Consider the following 18523-nt stretch of genomic DNA (forward strand, 5'->3'; position numbering starts at 1 on the left):
GTACTTTTTGACCCTCCAAAAGTACTTTTAGATAAAAAGTGGTATTTGGTAAAATTTTCGGAAAGCTGTTTCAGCTTTTGCGGGAAGCTGAAAACAGCTTTTGGAGAGAAGCTCCAATTTGGAGCTTTCGGAAAATGCTATTTTCAGCTTTATCGGAAAGCTGTTTTTTGGACCAAAATATCCCCATTTAAATCACACTTTTTTCTCTCAAAACCCTTATCTCGCTTCTTCCTTTCTCCCTTTCCCTCTCAATCTTCTTCTTCCTTTCTCTCTATTTGTTAGAGAGATAAATGGTCATTAGAATGATGAAAAATTAATTTACACTAATAATTATAATATTTTATATATTTATTATTATATTATACTATAAATATAATATTATATTATATTATATCATAATATATTGATATGTTATATTAAATAATTTAATATTATATTAAATTATTATTCTATAGTACATAATGTTATAGTACTATATTAGAATAATAATATATTATATTACATTAATATTATACTATATCATATATTTATGTATTAATACATATTATATTTTATTATGCTTTATTATATAATACTGGTAATGTCCTTTATGGTCATTTTGTCATACAAAAGTACTTTCTCAGTTTGTTTACCAAACACATGTTAAAGTGCCACAGCACTTTAGAAATGTAGTTACCAAACAGCAAACAGCTTTTTTATAAATGCTCTACTTTCAACGGCTCTACTTCCAAAAGCTAGCTCTCCCAAACAGAGCCTTAATCCTATTAATTGTGAAAGAATTTGCGTTTGCGTTTTAGGGGTGCATGCTGTCCGATCAAGCTCGAGATTTACTGAGGAAGCGCCACAAAGCTCGGCGGGCAAGGAGTTGGGCTTTGTTTATAAGAGAACGGTCGGCCCATCTAAGTGGACCCTAAGATACCACCGTCTCCATCGCTGCACTCAATAGTTCTATCGTCCCTCACGCGGACTCCCGTCCGCAGGAGGCTGAATAAAATCGCAGGGGTAGATCGCCTGGACTTGTTTGGCCTGATGTTTCGAGGGGCAGAGGCGAAGAAGGGCTTTCTTCCGATCCAATACCGTTTAGCCGATGGTCGCCTCTCCGACCATCTGAATCCTAATCAATCCCGTCTCTCCGAGCAGCAATCTAAAGAGAAATAAGAGGGGTGGAAAAATAGTGGTGGAAATGGGCGGTAGCGGCGGCGGCGAAAGGACGCCGGAGGGTTCGGAGGAGCAGCAGAAGCGGTCGGAGATATACACGTACGAGGCGCCGTGGCACATCTACGCGATGAACTGGAGCGTGCGGCGGGACAAGAAGTACCGGCTGGCCATCGCGAGCCTCCTGGAGCAGTTCCCGAACCGTGTGGAGATCGTCCAGCTGGACGACTCCACCGGCGAGATCCGCTCCGACCCGGCCCTCTCCTTCGAGCACCCCTACCCCCCCACCAAGACCATGTTCGTCCCCGACCGCGACTGCCTCCGCCCCGACCTCCTCGCCACCTCCGCCGACTTCCTCCGCATCTGGCGCATATCGTCGGATGACGAAGGCGACGACGAAAACAACAAGAAGAGCAACTCCTCCTCCAAGTCGTCGTCGCGCGTGGAGCTCCGGTCCCTTCTCAACGGCAACCGCAACTCCGAGTTCTGCGCCCCCCTGACCTCCTTCGACTGGAACGAGGCGGAGCCGCGCCGCGTGGGCACTTCCTCCATCGACACCACCTGCACCATCTGGGATATCGAGCGCGAGGCCGTGGACACCCAGCTCATCGCCCACGACAAGGAGGTCTACGACATCGCCTGGGGCGGCGTCGGCGTCTTCGCCTCCGTCTCCGCCGACGGCTCCGTCCGCGTCTTCGACCTCCGCGACAAGGAGCACTCCACCATCATCTATGAGTCGGCCGACCCCCCGGAGACCCCGCTCGTCCGCCTCGGCTGGAACAAGCAGGACCCCCGCTACATGGCCACAATCATCATGGACTCCGCCAAGGTCGTCGTCCTCGACATCCGCTTCCCCACTCTCCCCGTCGTCGAGCTCCACCGCCACCAGGCCAGCGTCAACGCCGTCGCCTGGGCCCCTCACAGCTCCTGCCACATCTGCACCGCCGGGGACGACTCCCAGGCCCTCATCTGGGACCTCTCCTCCATGGGCACCGCCGGAGGCAGCGCCTCTGGCGGAGGCGGCCAGCAGGCTGCTGCCGCTGCCGACGGCGGCCTCGACCCCATACTCGCCTACACCGCCGGGGCCGAAATCGAGCAGCTACAGTGGTCCTCCACTCAGCCCGACTGGGTTGCCATCGCCTTCTCCACCAAGCTCCAGATACTCAGGGTTTGAGAGTCAGACATACAGAGGAACAAAGAAAGGTTCATCTATCTATTGACCCCTGTTATCATCTCATCATCTGTTTACTGATATCAGGGATTTCTCACCTTCATTACTCATCCGCTACAGATGGGATAAAATAGAACGATGGTTTCTTACTTGATTTAGATTAGGGATGGGCCATAGGCCAGCGTGGTTGCTTCTCTGTTGTGAAGATCTGATCTTGTGATGTTGCCTGCTGGTGGTGTAATGTGTAGTGTGTTTAGCTTGTGACATTGCTTGCTCTTAGAAGTACATCTAAAGTTATCATTTATTATCCCAGAAAAATCAGTAGATTATAAGTTAAGATTCCATGCAAAAAAAAAAAACTTATGTATTAAGAATACTGCATTTTCCTAAAGATGGTTAGGGATGGAATGCACCTTCTGTAAGCTGACTTAGTAAGGACATCAATCTTATTATCTCTTTCTCATTTTTCATGCTGAGATTCTTGTCAAGGACTCCTCCTTTGGTTTATATTTTATATGTTTTTCGAAGTGCTTTTTCTGTTATCTGTGATTTTGCATCTTATCTATTGCCTTTAGTACACTCAAATATTCTCAGCCTATCAGGTTGATATAAATTCTTATAGCTTGTTAGTGCCTAGGGATTTCTTTAGTGAGGTTAGAAATGGAAACCGACTTGTCATGGTGATAATTCCTTCTTCCAATATCTGGTACTTTTCATGTGGTGGTTAGGATGACTGGACTAAAGATTGCATACATGCATTCATTTGCCCCTAAGCAAGAAGTGAGGTATTAGACAAAAAGTTTTCCTATTGAAAGGTGTGAGGATATGAGACCAGTTGGTAACGTAGAGGTTGTCTTTTGCCTTCAAACTGTACTTTCAAGAGTGTTATTATGAAGTTTAGAGTGCTTTGATAGTCAACATTGTTCTTCCTTCAGCCTAGTATACTTGTAGGGGCCAGATTGCCACTTATGTATTGTGGGTTTAATTGAAGGAGAGATGATCATAATAAGAAGTTGTTGGTGTACTTGCTTATTGAAAGTGGTTGGTCACCTAGGAGTGGGGCATTGAACTATTACTCCAACAGGGAACATCTCATAATTCTCTCATCTCAAAGGACTTGACCTCACAAATAGAGAAGATCCATTAGTGTAAAGTCAACTGTTTGGATCAAGTAGTGGCATTATGTCTATAGGATTAACAGAGTGCTTGCTGGCTAAGAGATGGTTCATATACTTAAGTTGTTCTTCACAGTTTTGATGTTAAGATTGCTTCCAGCAGATGATGCGTCCCTTGGTTAACCTTTTATCATATATAGGGTACTTTTAATGATGTGGTGCTTAATATGTATTCATCTATTCTTGGAGCTCAATAATGCTGTGTTTGTATTATAGTAGATTTTATTGTATGTAACTGACATGAAGCTTGTGCTTGATGACTTGTATAGGCAAAAGTTGGTTTGAGGTTTGACTCGGACCTGGTGTGAGTATTGGTTAGGAACCGGGTCAATACAATATCGAAACACTGAGGTTCTAACATATGATACAATGTGGTATCCCAATATTATTGTATCAAGACTTCTTTTCTTTCTTTTTTCTTTTTTTGTGTTTTAATGCTATTTGGTGTTGCTTAAGTTTTTTGTTTAGGATTTGGTGAGGTTTTTGGCATGGCATTCCCTTTTTTTTGAGGTTTGGCCATTTTCAATGGCAAAAGAAAAAGGTGAGAAAGGAGATTGTTGAGATATTTAGAGGATTTCAGCTTTGAGGAGGCTAGATATGAGTCCTCTTCCTCTTCTTCTTTTGTTTCTTCCTCTTTCTTTTGCGTTCAAAAGCGACAACAAAAAAATATGCTAAGGGGTTTTGTCAGATAGCTAGTATTGCTCACAACTAATTTGTCCAGTCCTTGTCGAACTTGATACCAACTGGTACCAGACAATACCAACCATGATTCACCAGTTTTGAGGCAGTTAGGGTCAAAAGATCTGATCGATCGCTGGACTTATCTAGGATGCCTTGTACGGACTAGTACTAACCTGTTCGTCAAACCATGGGTTGGTTGCAACGGTAATTAGTTTTATTTAATATGCACTCCCATATTGGGAGGTAGGCGAATTTGTCATTGATGACCTGTAATTTATTGTTTTAGAAATCTCAAGTCTGCCTTTTTATAGTCAACTAGGGCTTATTCCAATGATCACACCCCTCTACTTAGCAACCAGATATTTTGGATTTGAGTCTTGGGTGTTTGGGTTCGAGTCTTGGGTGGTGCATCACCAAATATTTGAATCTGCGTGATTATGAAGTATCTCTTTGATAATGATATCAATCGCATCCTAGGGGGAGGTCTAAGCTTTGCAAGTTTATAAAGTACTTCAATTTAACAAGGAGTTCCATTATTGCAAATCCAATTCAACGTATCATATTATAGATGCTTGTTAGTCGTTGATGCATGTAACATGATGTTCTAAGATACAATAGTGCTATATATTGCATGCCTTGAACATATTCTATATATATTAGAAAGTAGTACTCAAGGTATGCCATACCGGCCTGAACCGAACAGTACAAGACATATCGTACCGTACCGGCTCTATGTCCGATACGGATGGCGTACCGACATTCGGCACGCCAAAAAATTTTGTACCATGCCGTACCAATACTGTGCTAGTGTGGCAATGGTACGGAGTCTAGTATCGAAATGACGGATCTTGGTAGTACTTGTATAGCTAGAATACATGGCAAACATTGGGTTTAAATGTCATGTTTCTTGAAAAATAGTAAAAAGATGCGGGATACTTGAGAGATAAGAGGAGTCTCTCTCTTTTTGCGTGTGGATGTCAATTTTTCTCACTGTAGATGGTTAATTTTAGAGTCAAAGATGTGGATGCCATATATAGAGTATAACTTGTGGTCTGTGGATTTGAGTGATGACTGGGTGATGGAGCTCATGGATGTTGATGCTATGGTATGGAGCCTGGACTATATTATTGTGATAATACATTATGTTTTATAGATAGCTTTCACATGTAAAAAATATATATATTTATATTATTATCTTGTAATAATATCCTTTTTTTGATGTTTATCTTATTGGCTAATTCGTATCAGGATGTTACATATCCTGTATTGGTGTTCATTATTCATGATGGATGATTATCCAAAGGAAGAGGGGCCTCTAGAATAGGAGTACGTGGCAAAAAAGATTTTGTAAATCTGGCTTTAAATTTCTGAGATCAAAAGTAGCTGATTAAGAATTAAGTTCAATTGATGATATGTGAAACCTATTAGATCATGAGCATCCTCTAAATTCGAATCCTCCTTGGTTCTCTTTGGATAATATGGGTTGGCCCATTTAGTGACTCATATACAAGGTTATATAAGCTAGTATGCTTGAGGGATTAAACCTTGTTTGGTGATGATGGGTTTAGACTGTTAGTATGGTGGAATCTATACTTCAGTTGCTCTCACAAGCTTGGCAATTCAAAGAGGCAATTCAAAGAGGCATAATTTTTTTTTTTTTTTTGGGGGGGGGTGGGGGGGGGGGGTGGGTGGGTGTGGAGAATATATGACCAAAACCAGAGAATCTTTTCCAACTGAGTGTTCGTTATATGCTGTTTTCTATTGGCTCTTATCTTCTATTCATTCTTGAGGTAAGTTTGTTTATGGGTGAGAATATCTGAGCAAAACCAGAGAATCTTTTGGTTGGCCTTGTTAACTCTAGAGATTGCACTTTTGCTAATACTTGAGGTTGACATGTCATTTTGAATCTAAACCTGAATCTTCGTCTTTTAGGGTCTCATTTGAGATATTGGAAAAAAACGGAGAGAAAGTTGCTTCATGGAAAATATATAACTTATTTTTTGTAGGGCTGATGAGGATTCTCAGCGGGCATATATGGTGGCACGTTATATGTAAACCAAGAATGGAAATGGACTGGCAATATATGTTTAAAAAGGATATGTTTTACTTGGACCAGTGCTGTAAAGATATGATTTTGAGCATGAACATTAAGGAAAAATTAGTTTATCTTAAAGATGGTGTTGAATAACAATGATGGGGTTGTTAAGGTGCTAGACAGCATTGGTCAGTCGATCTATTGAGTGGAATTGTAGACTAATGCAAATTTTCTTGGAGGAAATGTTATTATTGCTCAGACCTGAGGATATAATGTTCAAAGGGGGAAATGAGTGAAGGTTCTCCTTAGAGTAAATCTTTGGTGTCTGTTGACCAGAAGTTCGGTGGTTGCAGTCTATTAGACCTATATGAGAGGATTAATTAGATTATTGTCTTCAGACAGAATTTCAGATGAAAGGATTAATTGAAAAAAGTATTTGTTTTATTCTTCCCAACAATGTAATGGATGTTGTCTTTCATTCCTGAGGGAGGAGTCTGGACCTAGGAGTCCCATTTTCAGTCTTGTCCTGTCCACCAAGACCCTTAAAGAGATTACTTCTAGAGAAAGCTTTTGGTTGGGAAACAACCTTGGATGAGTTTTTGGCTTGTGATTGTTATGAAAAGTACATCCTCCAAAGTGACATTTGTCTGTGTATTTGTATCATATGAAAAGAGGATAGAGTTGCTAGCCTCCTTTGAGTTATCAGGTCAATATATAGTTTGCCATAGTTACTGAGTAATAAATGCATATTGGATGGTTTTGAATACTATTTCAAAGAATATGCATTTGGATGTCATTAAGTTGGAGTTTTAGATGTTGGACGGCTGTAAAAGTTGGAAGAAAAGGAGAGAAGCTTTTTCTAGATCTTTTTCCAAGCGTCAAGCAAGTGTTATACAGAACTCTTCGGTTCCCAACATCATGCAAGGAGGTTAGGTTCCATAGACTGTTGTGGGTCTTTTTCTGTAGTAAAATTGAATATCCTAAAGTATGACATCTGAAGGTTAATTTTATATAATTTTATAGCTCATTGAAATGAGAGCTATCTGGCATCAACAGAATAATGAGGGGATCATAATGCTGTAATACAGGTTTGAGGGTTTGGCCATCAATTCTGATGAACCAAGCCAAAACTGACCCTTAAAACTCAATGCACTTCCAGCTAATGGCTGGTTTCAACGCAATTTCTTTCATGTTTGACCAGTTCCGGCCAAACTGGTTGCAGATGTATGTTTACCTATTAAATTGGTATATAGTTTCAACTTGGACTGTTTCTTCAATTCTTCAAGTATGTTTGGCTAAATGGTCTTGTTTTTTTTATTTTTCATTGCTTGATTCAAGTTTCAGTTACTTATGGATGACGAAATCTAACGTGGGAAGCAATTTATTTGTAAAGAAACATGAATTTTTGTAATTTTTAGAACATTGGAAGCATTTAAGAGTTTGATTCTAAGATATCCAGGAGAAAATGTCCCCTAGATGCAGGAGGCTTTGTTGGGGCTTTTTAAGAAAATTTAAGGTAGGCGACATGTGGCTTTTGTGGTGAACAAGCTCCGTGATGGTGAATTTATAAGATTCAAGCTTGGTTTTGCTAGATCTTAAATCGAACAAGCATCTAAATGGGGCAAATGTTATTGAAGTCCTTTTCTCATAACTTCGGTTGCCTTTGGCATGGCTGCCTATTTTCTGTTTTTTTGAACCTAAAAACTGAAACTTTGTTTCCATCTTTTCCTAAATTTTTAAAAATGTTAACATATTTGGTATGCTTGATTGTTTTAGAAATATAAACTTTTAGAAGTGGTGGTGATGGTGGTGGTGCTAGCAGCAACGATCGCTGTGGTGGTAGTGGAAGCGGCAGGGTAGAACAAAACTTGTTTCTCATTTCGAACAAAGCGAGTCACTTTAATAGCTCTTTCTTTTTTCAAAAACCAGACTGGAGTTTTTTAAAAGAAAACCATTAAAACTTCTCTACAAAACTAGTTTTTTTGTCTTGGTTTCATATTTTAGTTTTTTAAACTGATAACCCAACAATGCAATAATCTCAAATAGGGCCTTATTTATACATCCTGTGCTAATATTTGATACTTAATATGATGGTGAATATTATATCAAGTTCATGTCCATATGTTGTTTTATGTTAGTATATTCTATTTATATAGATATTTACATTTTTAGTGCTTAATAATTTGATTGTCATCTACCAATTTAATGCAATATAATTCTTTAATACTTTCATTGTTTTTTAGAAGATCTTGTAATTTCACATAGTTTTGACCTATCAATTTGAAAACACAGAACCAGATTGCTAGCAATTTTAAACAATACAATATGCTCAAATTTATGTGATACATGTTTTTATATCTCTTATTTTATTTTCCTCCCATTTTTCCTGTCTTTTGATGTTTTCTTCTAACTTTTGACTGCAACATCAGAACTTGTGTCAAAAACTGCCAAAACTGAAACTTGCTTGGCTTGACCAGAAGTGAGCGTTTGAACCTTGAACTGATCTTTTGGTGATCTGTAGGCCAACAGGTGGGAGGGCATCCAACAAGGTTTAGGAATCCAGTGGAAAACTTCGTGTTACCGTGATAATTCTATTTTTGAGAGTAACTTGCAATTTTTTGCGAGGGAAGATTGCATTTCCTTCAAACTCGTAATGGTGCTACTTAACAAATTCCATTGCCTTTAAGGATGAGGAAGGGAGAAGTTGAATGCTTGTTTTTGTCAGTCTTCTGGTGTTTGTGGTGGTTATTTCATTCCCTCAACAACATCAATTAGCTATCAAAAAATTATGGCAAATCTCAAGTTATGAATAGTAATGGATTATAAGGGTCTGGTTGTGCATTTATGCCCTACAAAGTCCAGTTAAATACTCTGCCTAATGTCAAGAAGGGATACTAGTAATTTTATTTCGTTATCAGCTTTCCTGAAGAGGTTAGCGAAGTTATGTCTACAGTTATTAAAGATATGTTGGTGATGGAGCAAATCGGGAAGATATTCATTTTATCCAACATTATAGAACTTAAAGACTCTGCCCTTCTTGCACCCTTTCTTTCTTTGATTTGGTAAATTAAATTTTAGGAGGGAAGAAAACTATAGACTATGAACTGTAGCTACATATTGCTTTTTTGGACAACTAGGATCACAGCTACTTAAACATGATGAGATTGTTCCATTATGAGTAAACTGTTTTAGTTTGAAATACTAAGTGTTTTCACTGATGTTCGTTCTCAGTAAAATATGTTATCAACATAGTGTAATTTGTTGTGGATCTTGGTACTCAGGGATTCAAGTTATTTGTTCTTCCTATCGTTGGTTATCTGTTCAAAAAATCTGAAGTTCAAAGCAAACTCATGCTTAAATTGTTGATTTTTTGGATTGTTTTAGATTGGCAGGATCTGGGAAATGGTGATTGAGAGCATAACTCAAGTATAGCTTTGTCTAAAAGTTCAAGGTGGGGCCTTTTTCAGGTAAACCTTTTCCAGCTTCTGTAAGAGCTAGAAATTTGTTTTCATAATTTTTACTACATTCCTCAAATGATAAAAGAGATTCCAGCCCTACAAGAAGTGGATTTATCAATGGTGCAATCAACCTAACCAGAACTGGTAGTCCCCCAGGATGGCATTTGAATAAAATCTATGGAAGATAAGGTGAGGCTGCACACCCAATGGAATCCGCTGCGATTAGATGGCATCTGAGTAAAAGTCTGTGGAAGATGTGGCCAGCCCGCACGTTTAAATTACGTGAACAGGTCGGAGAGATGGCAATCTCTTTTGTGGAATCGGTGCTTTCATGTTTGTGCATCTATTGCTCGATTATTCTGAGCCTTTGCAGCCAATCAAACCGAATGAAGAAAATTTACTTGGTGAACATTTTCTTGTTTGTGTGGGAAAAAAAAATGCCTACTCCAAAGCATTCGATGCGTGCTAAATGATTTGCTGAGGAGACTGACGATTTGAAAATCTTATTGCACGCATCCATCATTGGCCATGGATTCAAGTCTAAAGAGGTGTAACCCAAATATTTCGCCCCATATAATAAGAAGAAAGCGGCAAGGAGAGGTGGGCACCTCCCCGGGTGGGATTCCCTCCTGTGCACACAATTAAAATCGATCATAAAAGGTTCACTAAAAAAAAAATGTGAGGTCCTCTTGATGAATGTAATCATATACAAGATGGTGAACTATGATCCTAATGACCACTGGAAGCCAGCTGGTGGCCGGAATAAATGTAAAGAACAGGCCCTCTTCTATAAAGTTCCAAACCGTAGAAACTTGAATCACATGGACATGGCAGTCATTGCATATCCGTAGGTTCTTGGTAATTCTGCTGGGTAACCCATCACGTAATCTCATAATACCATAGGCAAGCGCCAGCTTTTCGCCATGGAGTTTGAGAATGGGCTCCTTCTCTTCCTCCTCCACATCATGCAAAACACATGACCCATCGGGCACGTACCCTTTCATCTTCACCTCGGCAATCAAACTTTCAAACTTTCCATAGATCTCTACATGCTCCGGATGGAACCGATCAGCTGTATGGAATCCATGGACTTCTTTGCCAAACTAGATCACACTAAAAGCTGCTGGTTTCTTTAATCCTCTATTGCTCATGGCTTCTCTCACCTCTCCCACTTCATGCCGTCTAGTCGATGCATCATATACTATTTGACATCAACACATGGTACATGTTGCCACAAGATTCGGACCGAGGTCGGAGCGCAGCTCGGACGACCATAGGGTCGGCTGGAGTTGAGTTGAGTAGGCTGGCCGAATTAGGGTTGTTGGTCTCCTCCGGGGATGACCTGTAAGAAGTTCGCTTGCCAAAAGAATTTTGGCGGAAGACTTTCTGATGCATAAGTCAGAATAGAGAAGTAACAATATGGAAATGAGAAAGTTCAGTAAAGTTTTGTTCTTTATAGATAATATGGCATGCATACTTGAGGTCTTCTGGGCTGCCCCTTTACATAGGAGAGTCGGATTTATCATTATCTGGGCTGACGTCGTGTGCACTAATAGCCAGATGATGGCCGCCAGTACATCCATGATGTAGAGTCAGTCCTTCATGCTGTCGAAAAGTTTCCTGCCTTTCTGCGTAAGAACTGCATGGCTACAGCCGGATAGAAGCGATGTGAATGTAATATCATCCGGCTCAATTCATTCAGCACGCATCTGTTGGTAGAGTTTGAGTGCTTCCCTTCCATGACCACGCAGGCCATATGCAGAGATCGTCACATTCCACGAGCTGGCATCTTTCATGCACGCACAGTTATCTTGGAGCATTTGCACCGCAGAGTCCATATCCCCGCACTTGGCGTACATGTCCACGAGCGAATTCCACGGCAATGTATCGATCTCCAGTTCACTAATGATCAAGTTATGGACTTGTTTGGCGAGGTGAAGAGACCCCAAGTGAGAGCACACTGAGATAAGAGCCAGAGCTGTCACCATGTTGGCTTCAGGCCCATACACGTGAAGGGTTTTAGCATGTTATAATGCGCAGCGGAAGCTAGGGATTTTAAAAATTTCTTAATAAAGTTTCTTAACATTAAACCCTTATAAGTCTAGATCACCTTAATAGAAGCAATCAAATAATATAATATAAATGTAGAAATAGAAGAATACCTCTAACGCTAATCCAATGTGCAGAATTTTCATTAGGTGCCCAAATGTTCACCCTCCAATATTGATCCACACGAAAACTTAATTCAAGTCTTAAGCTTCAAAAACTTTGATCCTTAATGTAGAATTCTTCTAAAGAACTCTAATGGCTTGCTTTCCTTCCTTGCTATTTTTCTTTCACCTTCTAAAATCACTTCTAATCCTTTTGTCCTAAAGAAGACCACCTTGTCTTGGATTAGGACACCCTAGAAGCAATGCTAGAAAGAGACAAAGCCTTGTAAGAAAGAAGAGATAAGGGAGAGAGAATGCGGTGGAGTTGGAATGATGAAACCCATGGAGCGCTAGCCTATTTATAATAGGCGTAGGGATGCATCTCTTAGAGATGCATCCCATCCACACATCCTTTCATGAAAGGGCATCATCTAAAGGGCCATATCAAATAAGAAGAGGCACAGATCAAGTGAGGAGGTGTATCAAATGATATGTCCTTTCATGTGGTGCCATATTTTGACCAAGTCAATATCACATGCCAATCACATGTCCATCATGCCTCACCTCTTGATCTTTCATGATGATGATCCAAGGGCTCCAATGCAAGGCGTCATTCACTTAACCCATTATGTCTTCATCCAATGGTGGGATTAAGATCCAATGGTCAATTATGATAGCCATCCTCTAACCCAATCCAATTGGGTTAAACCAACTCTCCATTATGTCTTCATCCAACGGTAGATCAAGATCTAACGGTCTAGATTGAATGATTTATCAAATCTAATCCAATTAGACTCAAACCAAGCCAATTAGGTGCCAACTCTTGGCTAACCCATATTAGAACATGATCTAATCAAATTAGATCAATTAAGAATCAAATTCGAATCCAATTCGAATCAGATTCGAATCCAATTCGAATCAGGAGCTAAGGGTTTGTAACACCTGCTAGGATGTTTATCTTGCAAACATGATCTAATCTAATTAGACCCTTGATAAGTTTTCTTGTGTGTGACCCATTGGGTTCCATACTTAGCCAGCAATAGTTGTGAGTGCAAGTTGACCCAACTTGATTAGAACTCTTCTAATCGATTTAAGTCCAAACTGCGCGAACCCGAACTTAACAATTAGAATCCTTTCTAATTGGTGATCGAATTAAACTCTTTAATTCGATCAAACCTATAAGACAAGATTGACGTCTAGCAACGTGTCATGTCTACCCGAAAAATATGGAATTTGGTGGAAATACCAAAAATACCCTTCAGTGGCAAGTTACCGTGCAATTCAATCCTTTAATCAAACTGCATCCCGAATATGTATATGAGTATGAATATGTGTCAAACTCAATTTCATATTCATATCTTTCTCAATCTTTTAATGATAATTCAAATAATGAAACATTAGAAACTCTTTCTAATTTTCATTCTGCTTTGATCAAAGGCTTCCTGAATTATCATATGATTAGAATAAATAGGATGCTATCTTCTCTTACTAGAAGTGATTAATTCCTTGTTGACCTATTCATAATCTTCGTACACAATTCACCATATCCAGAAGACCTCGTACACAACTTATTGTCATGAATGAGTGTAAACCAAAACATGGGTTCATGTGCACAAGATACCATGGTGATCTCAGGTCATAGGATCAGTTGCACAACTCCCACTAAGAGAATCATCTTTTGACATGTAAGTAAGACTTCATAAGATTTCTCTTTGTAGGTCAATCAGTGAACTCATTCTTCCAATGAGCACCCACATCTTTGTATTAGTGTCTCCACACAAGTGATTGTGAGATCAATCACCCTCTGCATCGAGCATACATAAGATGTGCCAGTCTTTCTGGTAAACATTGATCCCCGACTCAATGTACCAATGACTTGGAATATTTAAGATTAGGATTTTAGGATTTTAGGTCTCACTATATGATCTCATCATAGCCTCAAAACCATTGCCCTAATATAAGGAGTTTATCACAAATATAATCAACAGCATATGATAAAACACAATACCTTTATTCATATTTAAATGTCATGTACATGATTTGAAAAATCAAAAGAAAACCCTTCGCAATACATATTGCGATTGGCTTGTAAGGCATCTACTCTTTCAACACGCGCATCAGTTCAAAGAGTAACAGGACATCCAAAGCATTGCCATTTTGGCTGTAACCGGAGATCTCTTTCCTTCGTCCGATCAAAAACCAGACGAGCACTTTAACATCGCCGCAATTTGAGTACATGGAAACGAGGGAATTCCCCACTTCGACTTGCCGACAAAATGCATTCCGGATACCATGGCTGTGAAGCGATCGAGCCCTTTTGATCTCCTGGCTGGGCAATCGCCGGGCAACACTGATAAAAAAGTTTTCAATACCTTATCAACATATATTTTTTTATAATAAACAAATAATTTTTTTAACTAATAAATTTGCATTAGTTTTAATGTTCATCGCCTGTCACTTAAACTGGAAAAAAGAGCAGAAAAGATTCTATCAAGGTATATATTATTCAACCGTGAAGGTTCAGCATTGAAATAGGATTAAAAATGATCGGAGAAAAAGAAGCAAATGAATGGCAAAGTAATGCTTAAAGTTAAATTACCTCTATCACAAACTTTTTGCAGGTAATGCTGCTAATAGTTCTCTATAATGGTAACGTGGAATTATATCCAATATTGTTTTCTTGGAAAAAAAAGAGAGGAGAAGAGCAATAATTAAAGTATGCTACCGGCTTGTACTTGGTAATTTTTTAAAAGGAGTCGTTTTCTTAAAAAGTTCAATATGAATTTCTTATTCGGGAGTTTGAATAACAGATTCTTCTTGAAATTCAAACGAAGAAGATTCAGGTCCAGAACTTTCATGTAGATCACCAAGTTGAGATTTACTTTCCGAAAAAATGTTGGTTACCTTCAAATTATAGATATCTGGTCCAGTATATTCTGACAACAGGACCTCTATTTGATTGCATTACTAGTATGTAACTTGAATAGGAAAAAAAATTTCAATACCTTATCAACATATATTTTTTTATAATAAAAAAGATCATATTTTTTAACTAATAAATTTGCATTAGTTTTAAAGTTCATCATCTGTAGGCTGTTCACTTAAACTGGAAAAAAAGAGCAAAAAAGATTCTATCAAGGTATTAGTCAATCGTGAAGGTGCAGCATTGAAATAGGATTAGAATTGATCGAAGAAAAAGAAGCAAATGAATGGCAAGGGAATGCTTAAATTTAAATTACCTCCATCGCAAACTTTTTGCAGGTAATGCTGCTAATAGTTCTCTACAATGGTAATGTGGAATTATATCCAATTTTTTTTTTTTGGAAAAAAAAAAGGAGAAGAGCAATAACTAAAGTATGTTACTGGTTTGTACTTGGTAATTTTTTTGGAAGGAGTCGTTTTCTTAAAAAGTTCAATATGAATCTGTTATTCGAGAGTTAAATAACAAATTCTTCTTGAATTTCAAATGAAGAGGATTCGGTCCAGAACTTTCATGTAGATCACCAAGTTGAGATTCACTTTCTAAAAAAATATTGGTTACCTGGAAATTATAGACCTTGATATTAAAACTTTGTGAACCAAACATAATCTGGATGATGTAGGTGCCATTTGAGGATTTTTTTAATAACAGCTGGAAAAGTAAATCTATCGCATTTTGTATCCATCGCAAGGTTAAGTGCCCGGACACCAAATAGTCGTTGAGCTAATTTTTCAAATATTATAAAGATTGATGCACCAGTTTTATCTTCAACGATAGTGTTTAATTTATACCTTCAAACGATATGTATACAATAGTTATTTTTGTTTAATAAAAAAATAATGTATCTATTTCCAGCAAACAAAATATGATAGTAAAAAATGTATTGTGACTTTACCATAGAACCGGAGGCTGATCATTTTTACCATATTGGTTGCACCAAAAAGTGTCACAATAAATCTTTCTTGCAGCCCTGCAATTATAACATGCTTTATACCACCAACTATAGGAGGTGTCAATTGATTTTAAAGTTGTCTTGCACATAAATTTCATCCCCTAAAAATAATTAAATAATTCAAGATTCTTATGTAAGCAAATTATCAGATATAATCATATTTTACACTGCACCTGAAAGTTATGTAGATCCAATTTCAGTAATTCTTCAATTATTTTTTTGTTTGCGATACTTTTTTGCCGAGGGCTAATAATAATTTGTTTCTTTTGCTCCATGAATCTAATGGAGCAATGTTGCTTTGATCCTAGACATGAATTTATAGGTATATTTAGATCATAGTACATAAATCCGACTTTTCTATTGAATACATTATTTCAGAGAACTATGTCATAACATGTTTTGGTACTCTAATATTTCTGATATTTACATATCCATGTAATATGTTGATGCCAAAGATGTTGATAAGCATTTTTTTTATATAGATATAGAACATGGAAACTACTTTAAGGATTACAATATTGATTTTCACAATGAAAAATATTGTAGACAAAAAATTATTTCTATATATTCTCACTGTAAAAATAATAATAGCTGAGCCTTTTCTTTCCCTTTCACAAATAACGTTTTCATTAAACTCTTCAGCAAATTTGTCCTAGAAGGTAACGAATATTTTTTGATTGTTAGAAATTAAATAAAATGGTTATGGTTATTTGACAATATCATACCATTGAAACATAAGGAACCAAAGCAAAAAGAAAAAAAAAAGAAAAAAAAAGAAAAAAAACTTAAGGAAAGAGAGGGGAATAAAGACATCTTTGTATAATGATAACTAAAAAGGCAATTGAGTCAATATATGTTACTTTAAATTTTCTATCTCCAAATTTCTTTTACAAACCAACTATTGCCTGATATGTATTTGATCAAAAGATCGAATAATCACGATATGACCAATCACATCTACAAAGTAAATGCATCAATATAGCAAAATTGTATTATATATATATATATATATATATATATATATTAATGAGTAATGTTGGCTAAAATTTACGTATACCTATCAAAGAAAGGTCATTATAATTTCTAAGTTGGAGGTCATCGAAATCAATGAAATTGAATTTTTGAAAGGGTATAGAGCTAGTGCCACTATCAACTTGTTGGACGAGTGTCTATCTATTTATGTATATAATATATTGATGGATCACAACTCTGAAACTTCTTTCGTTCAAAGCAATCTTAATTTTTTTAAGAAAATATATATTGCCTGCAATTAGCAAGCCATAGAACTGTGCAGCATCTTCTTGACATATCGATGCTTGAATTATAATTCCCTATATAAAATAAATTTACCAAAAATATAAAGATAGTATATTAGTTTGTTTAACATTTTGCTTTTGGACCTATTAGTTTATATTACCTAACCATGTAAAAATTTCTTATTTTATTGTTTAGTAGAGGAAAAATATTCTTTGTGATGTACTTAAATATTTTGCATTGCATCTCTTACATCAAGACTATTTCTATCCGCATACAAACATTCCCAAGTGAAGACTCTTTATAATTTGCACAAAGTGTTCATGCCTGCACACGCTTGTCATTGTTTTTTATATTAAAGAGCAGAAAAAATAAAAGAAGGTAAAAAATAATGAGTTATTTAATAGGATGTTTCACAAGAAGAGTGATTTAATTTTGAATAGTTTCCTTATGCCTTCTTGGTTCTACAACCTAATGAATGAATCCTCCTAGTAGAATTGAGATATTTTGGCGATAGGCTATCTTCTAATAGCAGAATGGAAAGAACTTAATGATTGTAGAATCGGGCTAGCAACTGTTCGTGCAGTTGGTTGGCACCTTTTCATTTTGATGGTAAGGGAGGTCTAGCTGCCCACTTTACTAATATTAAAGCAAAAATAATAATGCAGAGTACGAAGAATGAATTGAAAAGAAGAAGTGGATGACTAAGCAGATCCTATAACATAGCAAGGTGGGTTATAAAGCTTATCTCCATATTTGTGCCTTCTTGTTTTGTATAAGTAAAACACGACAATGGATGAATTCTATATTTCTTCTCTGACTCCTCGGAAATTGGTAGAGTCAACAACAACCAGCTAGAAGATAATTACCACCCTAAGATCATTCTAAATCTACCTTCTTTTAAGATCCACTTTGAGGCTGTATGAAACTTATTATTTGGATGGGCAAAAAGTCTATTTATCCTGTCATTTGACTTATTATCACTCTTTTCTTGGTACACCTGAACGAGACTCGGCCAACGAGTTCCCTACAGAAAGGGCAGCAATAAAGGGTATGATCGTGTTGCGATTGACATTGTAAGATTACCTCCAATAAATTATTAATGATATTACTATAGTGCAATATAATACAATACAATGCAAAACAATATAATAGAATATAATGTAGCATAATATAGTATATCATATAGTATAATACAATATCGTATAGTATAATGTTATATAATATCAAATATAAAACAATAATATGGGATACTTTTTTATTCAATAATTACAACTGTGATACTTTTTAATTTTAATAATTAAATAATATTGATAATAACTATATTAGAAGAACTATTATTATATTAGTTTTATTAAAATAATTATATTTGATAACTTTATATCACAATTATTATATTATATTATAATCATATATAATATTATTATATTACTGTATAGTATTATGATAATTACTCCACTACAAGAAATGTTGGTTTTGCCGACTGACTTTTCCCGATGCTAGGGGAAAGCG

General features: G+C 37.3%; 1 protein-coding gene across 4 annotated transcripts; it reads left to right on the forward strand.

Moving 5' to 3' along the window:
* The first annotated feature begins 912 nt into the window (after window positions 1-912).
* LOC113461389 (WD repeat-containing protein LWD1-like) lies at window positions 913-10081 on the forward strand. Of its 4 annotated transcripts, none has more exons than XR_005507185.3 (3): window positions 913-2358; window positions 9602-9684; window positions 9832-10081. XR_005507185.3 is itself a non-coding variant. In XM_089926947.1 (2 exons), the coding sequence occupies exon 1, from the start codon at window positions 1184-1186 to the stop codon at window positions 2327-2329; it is 1146 nt and encodes a 381-aa protein (XP_089783073.1). In that variant the 5' UTR covers window positions 913-1183; the 3' UTR covers window positions 2330-2358; window positions 9610-10081. The 4 variants fall into 4 exon arrangements, 2 of the variants coding, with proteins under 2 accessions (XP_089783073.1, XP_089783074.1); XR_015972636.2 differs by having other exon boundaries at window positions 9610-9684; XM_089926947.1 differs by having other exon boundaries at window positions 9610-10081.
* The last annotated feature ends 8442 nt before the right edge of the window (window positions 10082-18523 follow it).

This window comes from Phoenix dactylifera, chromosome 13, assembly GCF_051530095.1.
Source record: "Phoenix dactylifera cultivar Ajwa chromosome 13, Ajwa_hap1_PhDact_Kaust_v1.1, whole genome shotgun sequence".
Lineage (NCBI taxonomy): Eukaryota > Viridiplantae > Streptophyta > Magnoliopsida > Arecales > Arecaceae > Phoenix > Phoenix dactylifera.

What these genes read in the sequence shown, in the direction of transcription:
- LOC113461389 (XM_089926947.1), top strand. Translation starts at nt 1,184, where the DNA reads ATGGGCGGTAGCGGCGGCGGCGAAAGGACGCCGGAGGGTTCGGAGGAG.